Source organism: Phyllosticta citribraziliensis (genome assembly GCF_038025025.1).
Source record: "Phyllosticta citribraziliensis strain CPC 17464 chromosome Unknown J3D65scaffold_11, whole genome shotgun sequence".
Classification (NCBI taxonomy): Eukaryota; Fungi; Ascomycota; class Dothideomycetes; order Botryosphaeriales; family Phyllostictaceae; genus Phyllosticta; species Phyllosticta citribraziliensis.
In genome coordinates this window covers 1,004,166-1,019,345 of record NW_027117348.1, presented here as the reverse complement: position 1 = coordinate 1,019,345, position 15,180 = coordinate 1,004,166, and the positions used below count along the sequence as shown (strand labels likewise).

General features: G+C 56.4%; 8 protein-coding genes across 8 annotated transcripts; 5 read left to right on the top strand and 3 right to left on the bottom strand.

The window, feature by feature from the left end:
• Window positions 1-6: 6 nt before the first annotated feature.
• On the top strand, window positions 7-1,211 carry J3D65DRAFT_636267 (FAD dependent sulfhydryl oxidase-like protein Erv2). The gene is made up of 3 exons (XM_066801387.1): window positions 7-587; window positions 645-980; window positions 1,042-1,211. The coding sequence occupies exons 1-3, from the start codon at window positions 247-249 to the stop codon at window positions 1,058-1,060; spliced, it is 696 nt and encodes a 231-aa protein (XP_066651930.1). The 5' UTR covers window positions 7-246; the 3' UTR covers window positions 1,061-1,211.
• A 607-nt stretch (window positions 1,212-1,818) lies between these two features.
• J3D65DRAFT_98804 (phloretin hydrolase) lies at window positions 1,819-3,452 on the top strand. Its single transcript, XM_066804314.1, has 5 exons — window positions 1,819-2,212; window positions 2,449-2,570; window positions 2,621-2,920; window positions 3,008-3,175; window positions 3,251-3,452. The coding sequence occupies exons 1-5, from the start codon at window positions 1,995-1,997 to the stop codon at window positions 3,301-3,303; spliced, it is 861 nt and encodes a 286-aa protein (XP_066651929.1). The 5' UTR covers window positions 1,819-1,994; the 3' UTR covers window positions 3,304-3,452.
• Window positions 3,453-4,144: 692 nt separating this feature from the next.
• Window positions 4,145-5,745, top strand: J3D65DRAFT_558993 (uncharacterized protein; the record flags this gene model as incomplete). The annotated part of the gene is made up of 3 exons (XM_066797391.1): window positions 4,145-4,165; window positions 4,239-4,361; window positions 4,510-5,745. 3 exons carry the CDS (start codon window positions 4,145-4,147, stop codon window positions 5,743-5,745), a joined length of 1,380 nt encoding a protein of 459 aa, XP_066651928.1.
• A 200-nt stretch (window positions 5,746-5,945) lies between these two features.
• On the bottom strand, window positions 5,946-7,222 carry J3D65DRAFT_636250 (GINS complex protein-domain-containing protein). The gene is made up of 2 exons (XM_066801386.1): window positions 6,973-7,222; window positions 5,946-6,874 (listed from the first exon to the last, which is right to left on the bottom strand). Exons 1-2 carry the CDS (start codon window positions 7,084-7,086, stop codon window positions 6,263-6,265), a joined length of 726 nt encoding a protein of 241 aa, XP_066651927.1. The 5' UTR covers window positions 7,087-7,222; the 3' UTR covers window positions 5,946-6,262.
• A 20-nt stretch (window positions 7,223-7,242) lies between these two features.
• On the top strand, window positions 7,243-9,305 carry J3D65DRAFT_577147 (putative glucosyltransferase). The gene is made up of 5 exons (XM_066797674.1): window positions 7,243-7,402; window positions 7,452-7,540; window positions 7,590-8,170; window positions 8,219-8,356; window positions 8,401-9,305. The coding sequence occupies exons 1-5, from the start codon at window positions 7,292-7,294 to the stop codon at window positions 9,243-9,245; spliced, it is 1,764 nt and encodes a 587-aa protein (XP_066651926.1). The 5' UTR covers window positions 7,243-7,291; the 3' UTR covers window positions 9,246-9,305.
• Window positions 9,306-10,144: 839 nt separating this feature from the next.
• On the top strand, window positions 10,145-11,152 carry J3D65DRAFT_98426 (uncharacterized protein). Its single transcript, XM_066804311.1, has one exon. It carries the CDS (start codon window positions 10,265-10,267, stop codon window positions 11,144-11,146), a length of 882 nt encoding a protein of 293 aa, XP_066651925.1. The 5' UTR covers window positions 10,145-10,264; the 3' UTR covers window positions 11,147-11,152.
• A 557-nt stretch (window positions 11,153-11,709) lies between these two features.
• Window positions 11,710-12,833, bottom strand: J3D65DRAFT_98424 (uncharacterized protein). The gene is made up of 2 exons (XM_066804310.1): window positions 12,491-12,833; window positions 11,710-12,211 (listed from the first exon to the last, which is right to left on the bottom strand). The coding sequence occupies exons 1-2, from the start codon at window positions 12,735-12,737 to the stop codon at window positions 11,964-11,966; spliced, it is 495 nt and encodes a 164-aa protein (XP_066651924.1). The 5' UTR covers window positions 12,738-12,833; the 3' UTR covers window positions 11,710-11,963.
• Window positions 12,834-13,156: 323 nt separating this feature from the next.
• On the bottom strand, window positions 13,157-15,163 carry J3D65DRAFT_636240 (phosphatidylglycerol specific phospholipase). Its single transcript, XM_066801385.1, has 3 exons — window positions 14,733-15,163; window positions 14,591-14,683; window positions 13,157-14,544 (listed from the first exon to the last, which is right to left on the bottom strand). The coding sequence occupies exons 1-3, from the start codon at window positions 14,856-14,858 to the stop codon at window positions 13,333-13,335; spliced, it is 1,431 nt and encodes a 476-aa protein (XP_066651923.1). The 5' UTR covers window positions 14,859-15,163; the 3' UTR covers window positions 13,157-13,332.
• Window positions 15,164-15,180: the final 17 nt, after the last annotated feature.

Here is a 15,180-nt window from a genome sequence, read left to right as displayed (position 1 = left end):
CGTACATCTACACAATTTGCAAAGACATCATGGTGTTTCCCAAGGTTCAGTTGGTGGGCGAGGGGTTCCCTGGCTGCCTCTCCGGCCCGAGCGCTTCACCTTGGTTGTCGCGCCCAACCCAACGAACACCGCGCAGCTCCTGAATCGTCCTCAACCTTTCGACCATGACGCCACCTTGGCGCGTCTCTTACTAACTCTGTACTGACCTTGCAACCTCCATCATCTTTGCTCTGCACAAACATCGCCATGCCTCACGGTGCTAGCCGTCGTTTCGTCCTGCTCCTGATTCTTGGAGCTGGCTTGATCTCCGTCTTCTTCATCGCCTCGTTCCGCAACCAGCCTCAAGGCACTCGACACCCAAATGTCCTTGCCGGCAGCGCGCCTCCACTCGCGGCCTTGGATGATACCACCTTGAACGGACCCGCCATTGCGCCCAAGCTGGGCAACGAAACCATCAAAGCCGAGTTGGGACGAGCAGCGTGGAAACTCCTCCACACGACCTTTGCGCGCTTCCCCGACAAGCCCAGCGACGATGAAAAGGTCGCGCTCAAAAACTACATCCACCTGTTTCAGCGACTTTACCCATGGTAAGACGCCGATGCCCGTCAGAGTGGTGCGACAGCTATTGACAAGCGATTCGACAGCGGCGAGTGCGCGTCACATTTCGCGACCATCCTCGAAAAGTACCCTCCCCAAGTCTCGTCGCGCTCGGCAGCGGCCGCATGGGGCTGCCACGTCCACAACCAAGTCAACAAGCGTCTCCAAAAGCCCCTGTTTGACTGCTCGAATATTGGCGACTTTTACGACTGCGGATGCGCGGAAACCCCGGAGGAGGCCGCCGCCAAGAAAAAGAACAAGGGCGTCAAAAAGCCAGACATGCCGGCGGATCGGGTTGAGAAGATCAGCGGGGACAATGGTAGAGATTTGGACGTTGAAGGCATCTTGAGCGGCGAAAAACCGTTGGAACTGGAAAAGGAGGGGTGAGTGGCCCCCTGGTCATGTTTAGAGCTGATGATGGCTAACGCTGCACGTGGACTGCAGGCCGACTAGAGGGGGTTAAGAAGCGCAATGTACACGATGTAAAGTGGTGATACAAACGGCGCACGGCGTTGGGGTGTCGGAATAGTCAAAATGCTTCTTTTGATACCTGCTGTGGCACCTCGAGCGTTGACAACTCCCTGACTTCAAGGATACAAGCCCAAGACGCTGCACGTCAATGACACGACCAAACTACCTAATTGTTGCGCCTCACAGTCCGACCCATGCTTCCAGACAAACTGACATCTTTTCCAATCATTTACACAAGAATTCTATCTCGGTCCTAAAAGATGGCTCCATCTGACGCGTGTATGGTGATGGCAAGTACCCCTTCATTTTTTAAGGGACTGGGCTGGAGTGGTAAGCCATTTCATTTCAAACAGAGGGATTGGTCAATTACAGGCAATATCGGTTTACACAGCTGCAAGAATCTTTCTTTCTCCTGTCACGGAATATTACAGACGTCCCACGAGGGTCAGTCAAGTACTTTCAAAAAGCCGGACGCTGATCAGACTCGGACTTAACCGGCAAAACTATCCCCATTGGTTTGCAGACGCCCATGGCTTAACTCCACCACCAGTGCATAGAGTAGTAGTTGTTTAATCCGATTGCCCCACAATTCGGCGCCATCGGATTTAGCAACCGCTAGGCACTGGTACGTTGACATGGACACAGACATGACTCTCGATGCTCCCTCGCAGCTTGGACGGCCGCCCGAGAGATTTCCGCAGAATCAGGAAGACGACAACGGACTTGCTGGCTGGAACTCGTCTTCGATCAAGGGGCCAATGTGCGGAGTCCTCCATGTCGAGCCTGGCTACGTCTCTGTAGCCCACGCGGAGCTCGGGGACAACATGAGTATAAGACACCTCGAACAGTCTTCTCTAAGAGCATCACCAAGCTCTTCCAAAGACAGCTCAAAGCACACTCGTTGGACATTCCCTTGAAACGCCAAAATGTTGGCCGCAGTCCTTCTCAGTCTCCTTGCTGTTGTGAACGGCAACGTGGTTCACCGTCGCCAACTTGCTCCCGCTGCGCCGGTATCCTCCTCTGTTCCAGCCAATTTGACCGCGGGCGAAGACACCATCTCAACAAATGTCAGTCCGTTAGACTCTAACACCGAGGAATACTATTTGGGATTCCGCGAGGCCGACTTCGAGAAGCCCTATGCGAAGTAAGATGTTGCCTAGCACATCCTTCCTCCGCCAGACCTTTACACTTGCACAAAAGAGCAGGAGCGGCGAATTCAAGTTGATGGTTATGATCTCTAGGTATTACAATCCGGTTGTTGCACCACTCACGGATGATCTCGTCCATAGCTTGACATCAAGCCCATGGCCGAGTGCATTTAGTGAGCGACCATCTCTGAGGGAAACCCCTTTTCAAACAGGTTATTGACTCGTTGAAAAGCCTTCTCTGCCAAGGATGCTCCCAAGTTTCTCGAGCAACCTGGGTATTTCAACATGGAAAACGAGGGGCAATCAGTGACAACGGGACACTGATGATCGCGGTCCGCAGCGAGATCCCCAACGGTGACTTTGACCCTCCAATCAGGTCTTTCCCATCGCTAGAGCCTATGCAGTGACGGGCGAGCAGTACGACTGGTGGTTCGGATGGCACTCCGTCGAGACGGCTCGCTACAAGCTCTGGAACCCCGTCGCCCACCGTTACAGCTGGCGCACTCCGGACGTCGTCGACTGGGCCAACCGCACGTACGCCGAGCGCTACATTGGCTCCACGTCCTACGTTGACGAGTACGTCGGCAACGACGCTGCCAAGTTGAGCATTTCGTTCGTTGAGCCCTCGTCGCTCGGCTTCAACACCACCGCGTGGCCGGAGCTTGGAATCGAAACTGTTGTAGTTGCTCAGCTTTACAATGGAGGTAAGTTTGAGACCGTCGTCGAGAGCCACATTACTTTACCCATGCCCGGCTCCCCGATCATTCGCTAACTCCATTATGCGGCTTCAGACTACTCTCTCAACGAGTTCGACAATGTGTCCTACTTGATGCACCAAGTCCGCCGCATGCCCAACGGCTACCGCGAGCTCCGCTCCCGCTTCTTCGTCGCCTCCGCCAACCACGGCACCGCCCAGCTCGGCCACGATCTTGCGGTGCACTGCAACACCGAGATGACTCGTGAGTTTGCGTCCATTTGGAGACTACAGTATCTATTTTTCGCCCGGATGGCTGATTTGTTCGTGTCGCAAATAGACTTGGGCTCTTTTCTTCCTGAGCTGTTTCAGGAGTTTAAGGATACTAAATAGTCGCTCGATGTTTGTTGTCTTGGATTATGGCCTCTCAACTCCAACTCGGATATAGATCGGCATAAAAGTGTTTTGGAGTAGAGCATGATAATGTCAGGACAGGGAGACATTTTGTCGAAAGAACCTCTCTTGGAGGGATCTTGGACGCAGCAAACAGGCAGCGAATTGAACGTCCTCGTAAATCAAGCACCTTCTGTATGTGATGGTGTGTTCCATCTTGAGCTTGTGATGGCTAATGCCGCACGTGGACCTGGCAGGCCGATGGAGGAGTTTAGAAGCGCAGGGTATACACCTTGAAGCGGTGGTACAGGTGCGGCGCACGGCGTTGGGGTTTGGAAATGGCCATCAGGAGCCAAGGTCATGCTCTGCAGGGTGGTGCTAAATGTAGCCAACCGAGTCGCCGGTCTCGTATCTCATTTGCAAAAAGCAAGTCGGAAGAGGTGCAGGGCAGACGGCAAGATTAAAGTTCCGAATCAAGCATGCGGACGTGCGCAGGTGAGAGGAGCGGACGTCCATCGGATGGAGGCGCGTGTGATTCCAGATGGCACGGCATGATGGCGGCGGCGTTGGTGGGCCCACGGGCACAGGGCCTGTCCTGTCCGGGCGTGTGGCGCTAAAAGATTCAAAGCTCAACCTTCAAACTCTGGCTGCGCCAGACACTTTTCTCTCTCTTGCATTCCTCTCCTCCAAACCCTCTTCCGCGCTTCTTGTTGCCGTCGGCCGCCGCGACCCTCGCTGCCAGTGCCTCTGCGCGACCCATTCCCGCCGTCCGATCCAGATCCCCGCAAGCGATCCCCACCATCGTCCGCTTTGTTTACGCCCCGTCGCGACAGTTTGCGCCATGGTCTCGTTTTCCTGCGAGGTACCGCCTGCTACCTACATACGAAGCGCAATGCCGTCTCGCGCTGGCTGACTGACGTTGATCGCGTGGACAGGGCTGCGGAGACGTCCTCACCAAAAAGAAGCTCGACGGCCACCGCAACCAGTGCTGGAATGCCTCGTACACTTGCATCGACTGTATGAAGCATTTCCAAGGCACGTCCTACAAAGCGCATACCGTCCGTCCGCCCCTCCGCCCCCTTGCTGCCTCAGAGACAACTGTTGTCAAGTCTGCCCCGCCGCTCTAGCTCCTCCGTCTCGACCATGTCGCGACCCATTGTCTGCACCCTACAACAAGTCAAGATGCTGACCTTCTTTGACAAAAAGTCGTGCATGAGCGAGGCCCAAAAGTACCAGGGCAAGCTGTACAAGGAGAAGAAAAAGGGTCCCCAGCCAAGACAAAATAATGCCAACAACTCGCAAGCTCTCGTGCCCACCAAGGCTCCCATTGAAGAGGTACCCGCAGTCCTGGACGTCCCGCCCGCTGCTCCCAGCCCGCCGCCAGCTGTAAATGTATTCGACTTTCTGGTCACCGACGACACCCCCACTGCACCAAGAATATCCACGGGGCCAACCGCTGACGAGACTCGAATGATTGAGGACGGACAGGGTTTGACCACGACCAACACGACGACGACGACCCAAAACACTCCTGGACCGAGTGGCTCCGAGCAGGATCGCAGGTATGAGGAAGACGGCTACCTTTACAGCCACGCCCCCGTCAGGCCCGGATTGGACCGCTTCGACTCTTGGGACCTTGAACCACCACCCAGATACGGGGCGCCATATACACCGGCTAACAAATGGGACCACCATCGTAGGGAGCCGCAGGAGCAGACGACGGCCAAGAGCAGCAAATCGGACAAGAAGCGCAAGCGGCAGCACCTCGAAGATGCCCACGCCGAAGACACGACCATGGTTGACGCGCCGCCCATGCTGCACACGGGACTGACGGGCGGGCTCAACAAGATGCTTTCAGCGCCTGGCGACGGCGCCGCCTTTCCCTCGCCCGACTCTTCCGGCGACGCCGCCGACGATTCCAACGACGCACCCTCCCCGTCCGCCTCGTCCCCCATCAAGCGCAAGAAGCACAGCAGCAACGCCTCGTCGACCAAGGAAGGCCGCAAGGACAAGGACAAGGACGCCAAGAAGAGCAAAAAGTCCAAACACCACGACGCCGCCGCCGACACGACGACGCAGCGCCGCGGCCGCGAAATCGTACGCGTGCGCCGCCGCCGCGCCAGTTCCTCGTCGCCCGAACACGCCGCTCGCAAGGCTACCAAGGCCATTGAGTACCACCCCCAGGACGACGCGGCGGGCGCCGTTGTCAAGTACGACAAGAACGGTGCGAGCACCGGCAATGCCCGCGCCGATCTCTTCTTCGGCCTCGTCACCAAGGGCCCGGACAGCGAGCGTGGCGTCAGTCTGAATAAGGCGCTGAAGCGCTACTTCAAGGAGAAGGAGGGCGCGTCGTCGCGGGCGGAGGAGGAGAAGGAGCTGTGGAAGGCATTGAGGCTGCGGAAGAATGACAGGGGTGAGATTGTGCTGTTTGCAGACGCATGATCCACTTCGGCTGGTGTGTAGGATCACGAGGCTGTGTAGATGGCACGCAGTGCGCAGATGATATTCAAGAGCGGAAAATGGAAGAGACGAGGCCGCGTGGCTGCTAGCTATGGTTCGAGACTGCTACTGGCTGGACTGGATTGAATGGTCTTTCCCGACTGGACGCCGGCGCTTGATTTGCAAGAAGCTTGTATTACTACCCATGTTGCCCTGTCGCACCCTACGTACTTGATCCGAGCAACGCGGATGTTGCTTTGGTGGAACTGGTCCCTGTGCTCATCGACGTTGACCGGCGTCTGCTTCTTTTGTTTTGGCGCAGGTTCGGGCCGGTATCTGAAAAGTTGCTTCTCCATATTCGTGCCTGTAGCTCAGCAAACAGGCCAGAAAAAGATCAGTTATGAACAATTGGTTTCGTCCGAGGTATCTCAAAAGTGTGTATCGACGGAGCCTCCAAGTTTTCTCTCAAGATCCAATAGTACGCCAAACCATGCCAGACTCCAGTCTTGTTTGCCCTCCCTCACATGTCCATCTCCTCGTCGTCGTCGTCGTCGTATGTTCCCCTCCCCGCATACCCATTCTCCCTCTCCTCGTTCTCGCGCTCCCGCCTCGCCTGCTCTCTCGACGCGCCAATCTTCCTCAGCCCGTCGACCACGCCGCCGATGAAGCTGCGGCCCTCGGCCACCTCCATGCCGCCGACGCCAGTCATCTTGATTCCGGCGGCGGCATCCAGCACGTCGACGCCGGCGCGCAGCTTGGCCATGCGGACCTCGCGCAAGTCGCGCATGAGGCGGCGGACGGCATTGGCGTCGTCGAAGTCGTCGGCGGCCGCCTCGAGCAGTATCTCGCCCAGCTCGAGCCAGTGGTAGGGCAGGGCGTCGGCGGGGGCGTCGGCGGTCGACGACGGCAGGAAGGGTGGCGACGTCGTGTCGGCGGCGTTGGCGGGCGGCTTGGGCGGCGGCGAGAAGGCCTCCTTGCTATGCTCGGTTTCGAACTCGAGAATCGCCGTCAGCGCGACCGGGTGCAGCCACGGCGGCGGCATGATGTTGGCGCGGCGTTGGCGCTTCAGCACCAGGGCCAGCCAGAGCGGGATGTTGGCGCGGTGCGGCGGCGTCAGGACTGGCGTTGCGCCCTGCAGCAGTTCATGAGCTTGTTAGTCTTCTGGGCGTGTGGTGTGGGCAAAACGTACGGTACAGACTTTGCTGGTGATGGTCCTTGGGGTCAACTCACTCCTAGCAGTTCGAGGCTCTCCAGCTTCTGCCGCGGGACCACGGTGACGAGCTCCATTTCACACAAAAAGGCTACTTCGGGCGGCGTCAGCCCAGGAGGCAGCGGTAACGCCATGGTGAGAGGGAAGATGGTTGCGCGTGTACAGTAGATTTGGGAAGACGCGACGAGTCGATGGCCGACGCGCCATTGGTCCGTCCGCCGGCCTTTTGCCGAGGCGGATTTCGTGGTGTTTGTAGCTCGCTGATCGACCTTTTCTCGCAACGTCCTTTGCGTTTTTGTCTTGTGGGCGAGTCAATTGAAAAGTCCGATTTGTCTCGCCATGGACCCTCCTGCCGTTTTCAAGGTCCTGGCGCTGGGCTTCACGCTGCTGCTGATTCCGTCGTGGGAATGGCTGTCCAAAATCTCGGACAGGGTGCCGGAGCCGTATCTCGTGAGTTGGCGGATGAGCAGGCAAAAATGTCTACTAATGCAAATTTAAGGACGAGGTCTTTCACGTCGGTCAAGCCCAAGTGTACTGCGCTGGCGAGTTTGGCAAATGGGATCCCAAAATTACTACGCCTCCCGGCTTGTACGTCGATCAAACGTGCTGTCAAAAACTCTCTTGCTGATTCTTCAAGATATTTGTTGTCCTATGTCGTATTCAGAATCACAGGCCGATGTGATGTCTTTGTGCTGCGCGCTTTGAATTGCTCTCTGGCCCTGTTCCTTGCGCAAATTTCATTTTCCATCCTCACCAGGCTCTACGGGCTCCTCAAGACGACAAACGCATCGCCGACAAATTTTGCATACAACAAGAGAGACGTCACCCTCTTCACAAGCGCCGTCCACACCGCCGTCAACATCTGTCTCTTCCCGCCCTTGTTCTTTTTCCTGGGACTCTATTACACCGATGTACCTTCGACTCTCTTCGTCCTGCTGAGCTACCACCACGCACTGAAAACTCAGCAAAAGAAGGCTGGCAAGACGGCTTCTGCTGTCGTGACCGTCTTGATTGGCGTTGCTGCTTTATTTTTTCGGCAGACCAACATCTTTTGGGTCGCCGTCTTTCCTGCCGGGCTGGCAGTCGTTCAGTCGCTCAAGAAGTCTGCTCATCCGCCCCCTGAGGGAGCCAAGGAGGATTCGATTTTCGACGTCCTGCGCATCAGTGCGATGAATATGAGCGTCTATGACAAGCCCGTGCGCTTTGCGTCGGTAGATGGTTCGTTGCATCCTCTCATGCCGTCGATGCAATACTAACAGAGAGTAGACTATGTCAAGACGACGCTGTCTCTTGGTATTGCAGCTCTCCGGTATCCAGTCGCCGTGATTGCTGCAGCTGCACCTTATGCAATTCTCATCTTTCTGTTCGGATCGTTTGTCGTGTGGAACGGCGGCGTAGTTCTAGGTAAGCACTCGACATCAGCCCCTGGATCCGACTGACAATCCCAGGCGACAAGTCCAACCACATTGCTACGCTCCACCTCCCGCAAATGCTCTACATCTGGCCCTACATCCTCTTCTTCTCCTTTCCAATCCTCGCTCCTTCTATCATCTCGGCCGTCCTCTCCTTGGTCCCCGCAACTGCTCTACCTGCACGCCTCCGGTCGTGGAGCACTCCAGGGCAAAAAGACTTGCTGCCCCGTGTCACCGTGCTCGCCGCATGGACGCTCGTTGGCGCGCTTGTGGTCTACTTCAACACCATAATCCACCCCTTCACCCTCGCCGATAACCGGCACTACGTGTTCTACGTGTTCCGCATCCTGCGCGCGTACCCGCTTCTCAAGTACCTCGCGGCACCCTTGTACGTTCTAGGCGGATGGTTGGTAGTCCAAGCACTGGGCTCGCCGCCACGTCTCGCCATCACGCCAGCAGCAGAAGAAAAGAAGCAATCGGCCGAGTCGGGGGGCCGCAAAGAAGTCGCGGTTCCCAAGGACGTCAAGAAGGAAGACCTGGTTGAGGAGGGCTGCCAGGTCTCCTTCGTGCTCGTATGGCTCGCAACCACAACACTCAACCTCACCACCGCGCCGCTGGTGGAGCCGCGCTACTTCATCGTCCCGTGGATCATGTGGAGGCTGCATTTCCCGATTGGCGAGACGGATGGCGCTGTTCAAGTCAAGGAAAAGAGAGAGGAAGGGTCAGCTGGCGAGGGAGCAAAAGCGCCAGGCCATGAGACGTGGCTGTGGGCAGAGACGGCGTGGTTTTTGCTCGTCAACCTGGCGACGGGCTACATGTTTCTGAACTGGGGCTTCGAGTGGCCGCAGGAGCCCGGAAACGTGCAACGCTTCATGTGGTAGCCCAGGGCGAGCGCGTCGGATAGCACAACACAGAATCAAAATGACACGGAATCACTCCACCGACCTATGCTCTGCCTGCCCTCTACTGTCACCTCCCCTCCGCCGGCCAGCGGGCGCTCCCGCAGGCGCTTCACACCTCCCAAAGCCGTTAGCGCAGGCGCAGACCCAACGGCCGTGGCCGCGGGCGCAACACGCGAGCCAGCAGTATAAAAGCCCGCCCTCCCCCCGCCCTCGACCACCTTTTCTTTTCTCCAGCTCCTCTTTGCCCTTTGGCTAAGATCAAGTGTAGTAGTGAGTCGCCTCTTCCCCCTCTCACTTGCTACGCCAAAGCTAACCACCCAACGCAGTCTGTTCTGTTTAGTTTGACCACTGAACTGAGCCTACGGGCTCTTCTACTGGTTAACCAACTTTTTGCACGCGGGCGGGTGCGCCTCTGGGCTTGCCCATGCGCTGCTCGTCACTGTGTCGCTCCCGTAGCACTACCGGGGGCTGACGCGACCATCACTTTGTTTTTTCATTGAGCTGTTCGCTTTATGCGGGCGCTTGGGGAGAATGCGTTTGGTGGGTGCTGGGCATGTTGTCCACATCTGTTGCTAGCCTCTTTTCGAGATTTCTGCGTACCTGGCCAGCGTCGTTTGCAAGATCAAAGTGAGGCTCCGTCGTCGTGATGTCTGGATGTCATGATGTCTGGACCCCTACGCGTGGACGCCAACCAATAATGACGCGATCCCGCGCGCCATCATCCCGGCCGTCGATCCATCCCGTCCATCCACAATCCATCCCGCTAACGGCCGCGGCCCGCCCAAAACTTTCCCGCCGCCGTCGGCATCCACGAAAACACCACAACCTGCGTCTCGCAAGCCCTACAAAGACGACGACATCAAGCCTTCTACCGTCCGCTCGTCCGTCTGCACTGTCTACTGCACCAAACCCAAAACAAATCACATCACTGGGCTACAACCGCAAGCGCGCCCTCGCCTCGCTCACGAACAAACCAACCCACCCACCAACCGCCCACTATGGCCCCTCCCACTCCGATACCGATACCAATCCCCTCAACCAACGCCGCAAATACCAGCGCAACCGACGACGACGCCGACCCCTTCTCGCACCCGCAAAACCTCGAATCAACCTACTACGACGAAGGCTTCGCACTGGGCCGCGCCGACGGCGCGCGCGCCGGCCGCATCGAGGGCCGCGTGTTTGGACTCGAGAAGGGGTTCGAAAAGTTCTTCGCGATGGGCGCGCTGGCGGGGAGGGCGGGCGTGTGGGGTGCGCGGCTGGGTGATGACGATGAGGGGGCGGCGGCGAGTCGGATGAAGAAGATGGAGAAGGGACAGGAGGAGGAGGAGGGGAAGAGGCAGAGGTTGGGTGCGCTCCCGCCGCGGGCCCGGCTGCGGACGCATGTTCATGCGCTGCATGCGCTGGCCGAGGCGGCGTCGCTGGAGACGCGGAATACGGAGGACGGCGTTGCGGATTTTGATGATCGGCTTAGGCGGGCGCAGGCGAAACTCAAGGTCATCGAGGGGTTGGTTGGGGAGAGGGGCGGGGGTGGAGATGAGGGACAGAAGGAGGAAGAACGAGGGGAAGATGACGGTGCGGAGGCACGGGCAGAGAGGAGTGGAGGGGAAGAGTTCGAGGTTGAGGTCACGATGGGCGATGTCGAGGTGCGGCTGGAAGAGGAGAGGGAGCGCGAGCGGAGGGAGAAGGATAAGGATAGCAGACCGACATCGACAGTGGTCGGTGGAAGCAGCGCTAGCAGTGGCAGCGGTGGCGCGAAGAAACCGCCGCGAGCGCCCAAGCGTGCTGGCGTCAAGGTTGCGGGTGGTGCGCGGCGGGGTGAAAAGAATATGGAAGACTTTGGCATCGGCGATGCGAGGGCGTTGGGGAGGTTGATTTGAAGCAGTCGGGACGTCAACAAAGGAAGAAATAGGTGGACAGTAGGGAAGTGAGAGGGAAAAGAAGAGAGGAGCATGAGTGGCGTTTGCATTGCATGGTTATCATGGAGTTGGCTTGCTTTTTTGCTTCATATGAGAATAAGATGCATCGCAACGAGGCTGTTGAGGAAGGCCTCACGTCACGAAATTCACTCTGACCCATTACGACAGGAATAGTGTTCCTCGAGCGGCAAGACAGGGGGGCTATCACAGGGACCGACTCAACCACAGGACTATGGCATCCTAGGCTGGAAAAGCTCTTCAAGACAAACATTCCGACGAGAATGACAAGAGACGACTGCAATGAGCCGTGGTGGGATTCGGGGTATCAGTAATTACATGTCCAAGCCCCCACGAGAATGGCACACTGCCCTGCCTCCGCCGAATTCGAAAAAATGACCCAAAAGAGAGGCGCTGTTAAGAAGAGTCGCGTGCTGCCTGCGTAATGCCGCAATTCACAACTCCCCACTACCGATGTGCCTGACGAAGAAGGAAAGCCGGTGGTTGCCGCTGCACAAGACGATGTCTGATTTAGGCTCCTGGTTTTGTTGTCTACTGTGTCCCGGGAAATGACCTTTTACGTGGAAGGCTTGGTCTTGGCCTTGGTCTAGAAGACAAGAGGAACAACAATTGTGACATCCGCGGCCTGGACTTGGGTTTTGACGCGCTAAAACCGAGGATGTCGTCCCATGGCGAGAAATTGAGAAGTAGTTCGAATCGTACCGGACCGTGACTTTCGGGAGGACGCGGCATTTTGAGTGCAGCAGCACGGGAGCGCCGCCTACCAGGCGAGAAGGAGCGTCATGGCGACAGCCATAGATAAAAGGATAGTCTGGACGACATTGACAGTGCCATAGTACGGTTCGCGGCCAGCCGACGGCGTCGAGGTCGACGTAGCGCCGGGACTCTCGGTACCGGTAGCGGCCGGTCCCGTCCTAGATGCCGTCTCGGAAGCCGACTCGCTGGCGGAAGCGGTGGCATTGGCGGTTCTGGAAGCAGTTTTGGAGGTGGCGGTTTCGGATTGGGAGGCTGAAGAGGAAGAGGTGGCATTAGCAGTCTTGGAAGAAATCTTTGCGGTTGAATCAATCTTGGAGGTAGAAGCAATCTTTGAAGTGGAATCAATCTTTGAAGAAGTGGAAGCAGTTTCGGAAGGAGAAGCAGTTTCGGAGGTAGAAGCAGGTTTGGAGGTTGCTTTTTCGAAGGCTGAAGTCGATGATGACGACGACGTCTCCTCGTTAATAGCTACGTGGTAATAAGCAATACAACGACGCGAGCGGAAAACATTGGGCCTGCACAGTCTCTACTCACGGACAGTGATGCCAGCGCCCAAACAGACGGACGAGAACGTGTCCAAGCCCGCCTTGACCTGGTCTTGCTCCTTGCACTTGTCCTCCAGCATGCCCTGTATGTTTCTGTCGTTGCAAATGTCTGTCAGGTTGGCTGGGTTTTTGGTCTGCCCGACGACGGCGAGCACGCAGGCGGGAGTGGCGGCATTGGCGATCTGGGCGAGTCCGAGGATCGCGCAGAGCGCAAAGAGGACGACTTTGAGAAACATGCTGGCCGGTGATGATCTGAAAAGAGCGACTGTCCGTTTCAAAGAGCGTGGCGGTTGTGGGGGTTTTGAGAGAGATGGGGAAATGAAACTTTCAGTGCCAATCGTTGGTGCGGTGTTTTGGCAGGTACGGGAGCTAGCCGCTTTTGGGCAAGGCTGAGCCCTGCTTCTGCCACCCCGTGGGGAAGGGTCCACAACGGCGCCGCCTGATCAGCGTTTCCAGAAGATCATCACTTGCAGTCCCTGGTCTCTTGCGAAAATTCTTTTTCAATAAGAACGTAGGGAAAACTGTTTAGCCAAAAAGTTGGAGCATGTGAGCTTGGTCAGAGGCCTCAATCGTGGGCACTGTCGAGCGCGAGACACGAGAAGAATGCATACATGGCAGACCCGCAAGTGCAAAAAAGGGTCTCTGCATTCTTCAGGGCAAATCCGGCAAAGTCCTCAGAGTCCAGATATTTTCAGACGTCGTCATCTGCATCCAAGGCTGCAGCCGCGGTGGTCGATTTCAACACGACTGATAAGGACGGGAAGTCAAGAGTACAACGGAAATTGGATATCTCTTCATATCGACATTCATAACTCATCCACTCATCCATCCCTATTCCAAGCTCTCATAATAACTGTACGGCTGGTTGAGCTTGTAGAATGCATCTGGCTGCGACTCCTCGCTCCCCCCAATCCACTCGGGAACCGGCAACCTGGCAATCGCATCCTCCCTCTTCGTATCTTGAAAGATGTGCTCAAAAGTCTTGGCCCACTGGACCCGGTTGTTCAGGCCCTCCAGTCCCCACAGTTCCTGCAAAAAGTGCAGCATGGAAGTGTGCGTGTAGGCGCTGTTGTCGGCATAGCTAGTGCCTTCATTGTGGATCAGCGTGTTGGGCGCGATCCACGGCGAAATGAGAAACGCGGGGACGCGCACTCCCAGGCGCGTAAAGTCATAGGTGACATTGTGACCGTCAGACTCGCCGCTAAAGGTGATGGCGTCCTCGGGTGCGGGAATGTTGTATGGCGGCGGGACGTGGTCGGCGAAGCCTCCGTGCTCGTCAAAGTTGATGATGATGAGCGTGTTGTCCCAGTACTGCGAGTTGCGAATCGCATCGTAGAGGTGCTTGATGAGCTGTTCCCCAGCCGCCATGTTGCTGGTTGGGTGCATCGAGTCGATGGTGCAGCATTCGGGGTTGTAGTAGGAAAAGCCCGGGAGCGTTCCGTTGGCAATGTCAGAATAAAACTCGTCCGAGTGGACAAGGCGCTCCATGGCATTCTCCTGGACCCATTCATACATGAAGGCATCCACAATGTCGGTCTCGTAGTAGTTTTTCCACGATATGTTCTTTTCGCCGAGAGCCTCGAATACGGATTTGGCACATGTCGTTCCAGTCACGTTGGCGTACCAGCCTGCAGCTTGGTCCGTGTTGTCGACCATGCCGCAAGTCGAGCCGCTGGTGGCGAATTGACGGTTCGGGTTGGTCGGTCCAGGATGCTCAGCGTGGTAGGCGTCGAAAAAGGCAAAGTTTTGGGCAAGAGTTGCCAGCGTCTTGCTCTTCTTTTCGCTGTACGCTTTGATGACAAAGGCGCTGTCTCCAGGCGTAGCACTGTACTTTTCGGACTGCCGGTCGATGAAGCCAAGCATGTTTGGCTCGTCTTGATTGGTCGGCTCCCACTTTTGGTAAATCTCATAGGAGACTCCAGCAAAGTTGTGGTCTGGATCCTTAAGAGGCACTTCCTTTTCATAAGGACCAGCACAAATGGAAATGGGCTCATTCCAGATGGTCCAATTTGGATTGGTGTAATTGTTGCAGTAGCTGATGTTCTAAGGGTTGTTAGAGTAAGATTGCATGACTTATTTGGTTGCTTACCCTCAGGTTATCAATGTCTGGATGAAAATCCCAGTATCCTGCAATGTTGTCGAACGAATGATTCTCCATCATCAGATAAACCACGTGCTTGATCTAGGGCACAGTTAAGAGGAGACTTGAGTGCCGCCGCGGGAGATCTTACCTTGCCATTCAGCGATTGCCAAACGCTACTGGAGTTTGATGAGCCATGAATCACAACGGGAGCAGCAGAAGACAAGCAAACAAGAGCAAGGCCAGAGGCCAGGATGTTTGCGAATTCAGTCCTCATGATGGTCAATTGGAGAGGCAAGAGGACGCCAATGCTGCTTGAACTACCCTGGGCATGTTCACTTTTATACTACCCACCAAAAGTGCTCACGACTTGATCCAAAAGACAACGGTACGCGTCTTGTGGAGCATTCAATGCCACTTCTGCAAGAGACAGAGTTTGCAAGTCATGAGAATCCACCCTCGGAGACTCGAAAACAAACAGAGACAAGTCTCCGTTGGGCAACATGGCGGTAGACTACGAGAGGAAGGTGGCGGCGGATAGAGCGGAATCAACGGCCTGTTGAAAAGCCTCCATTACGAAGCTGCGGTCAAAAAAGGCA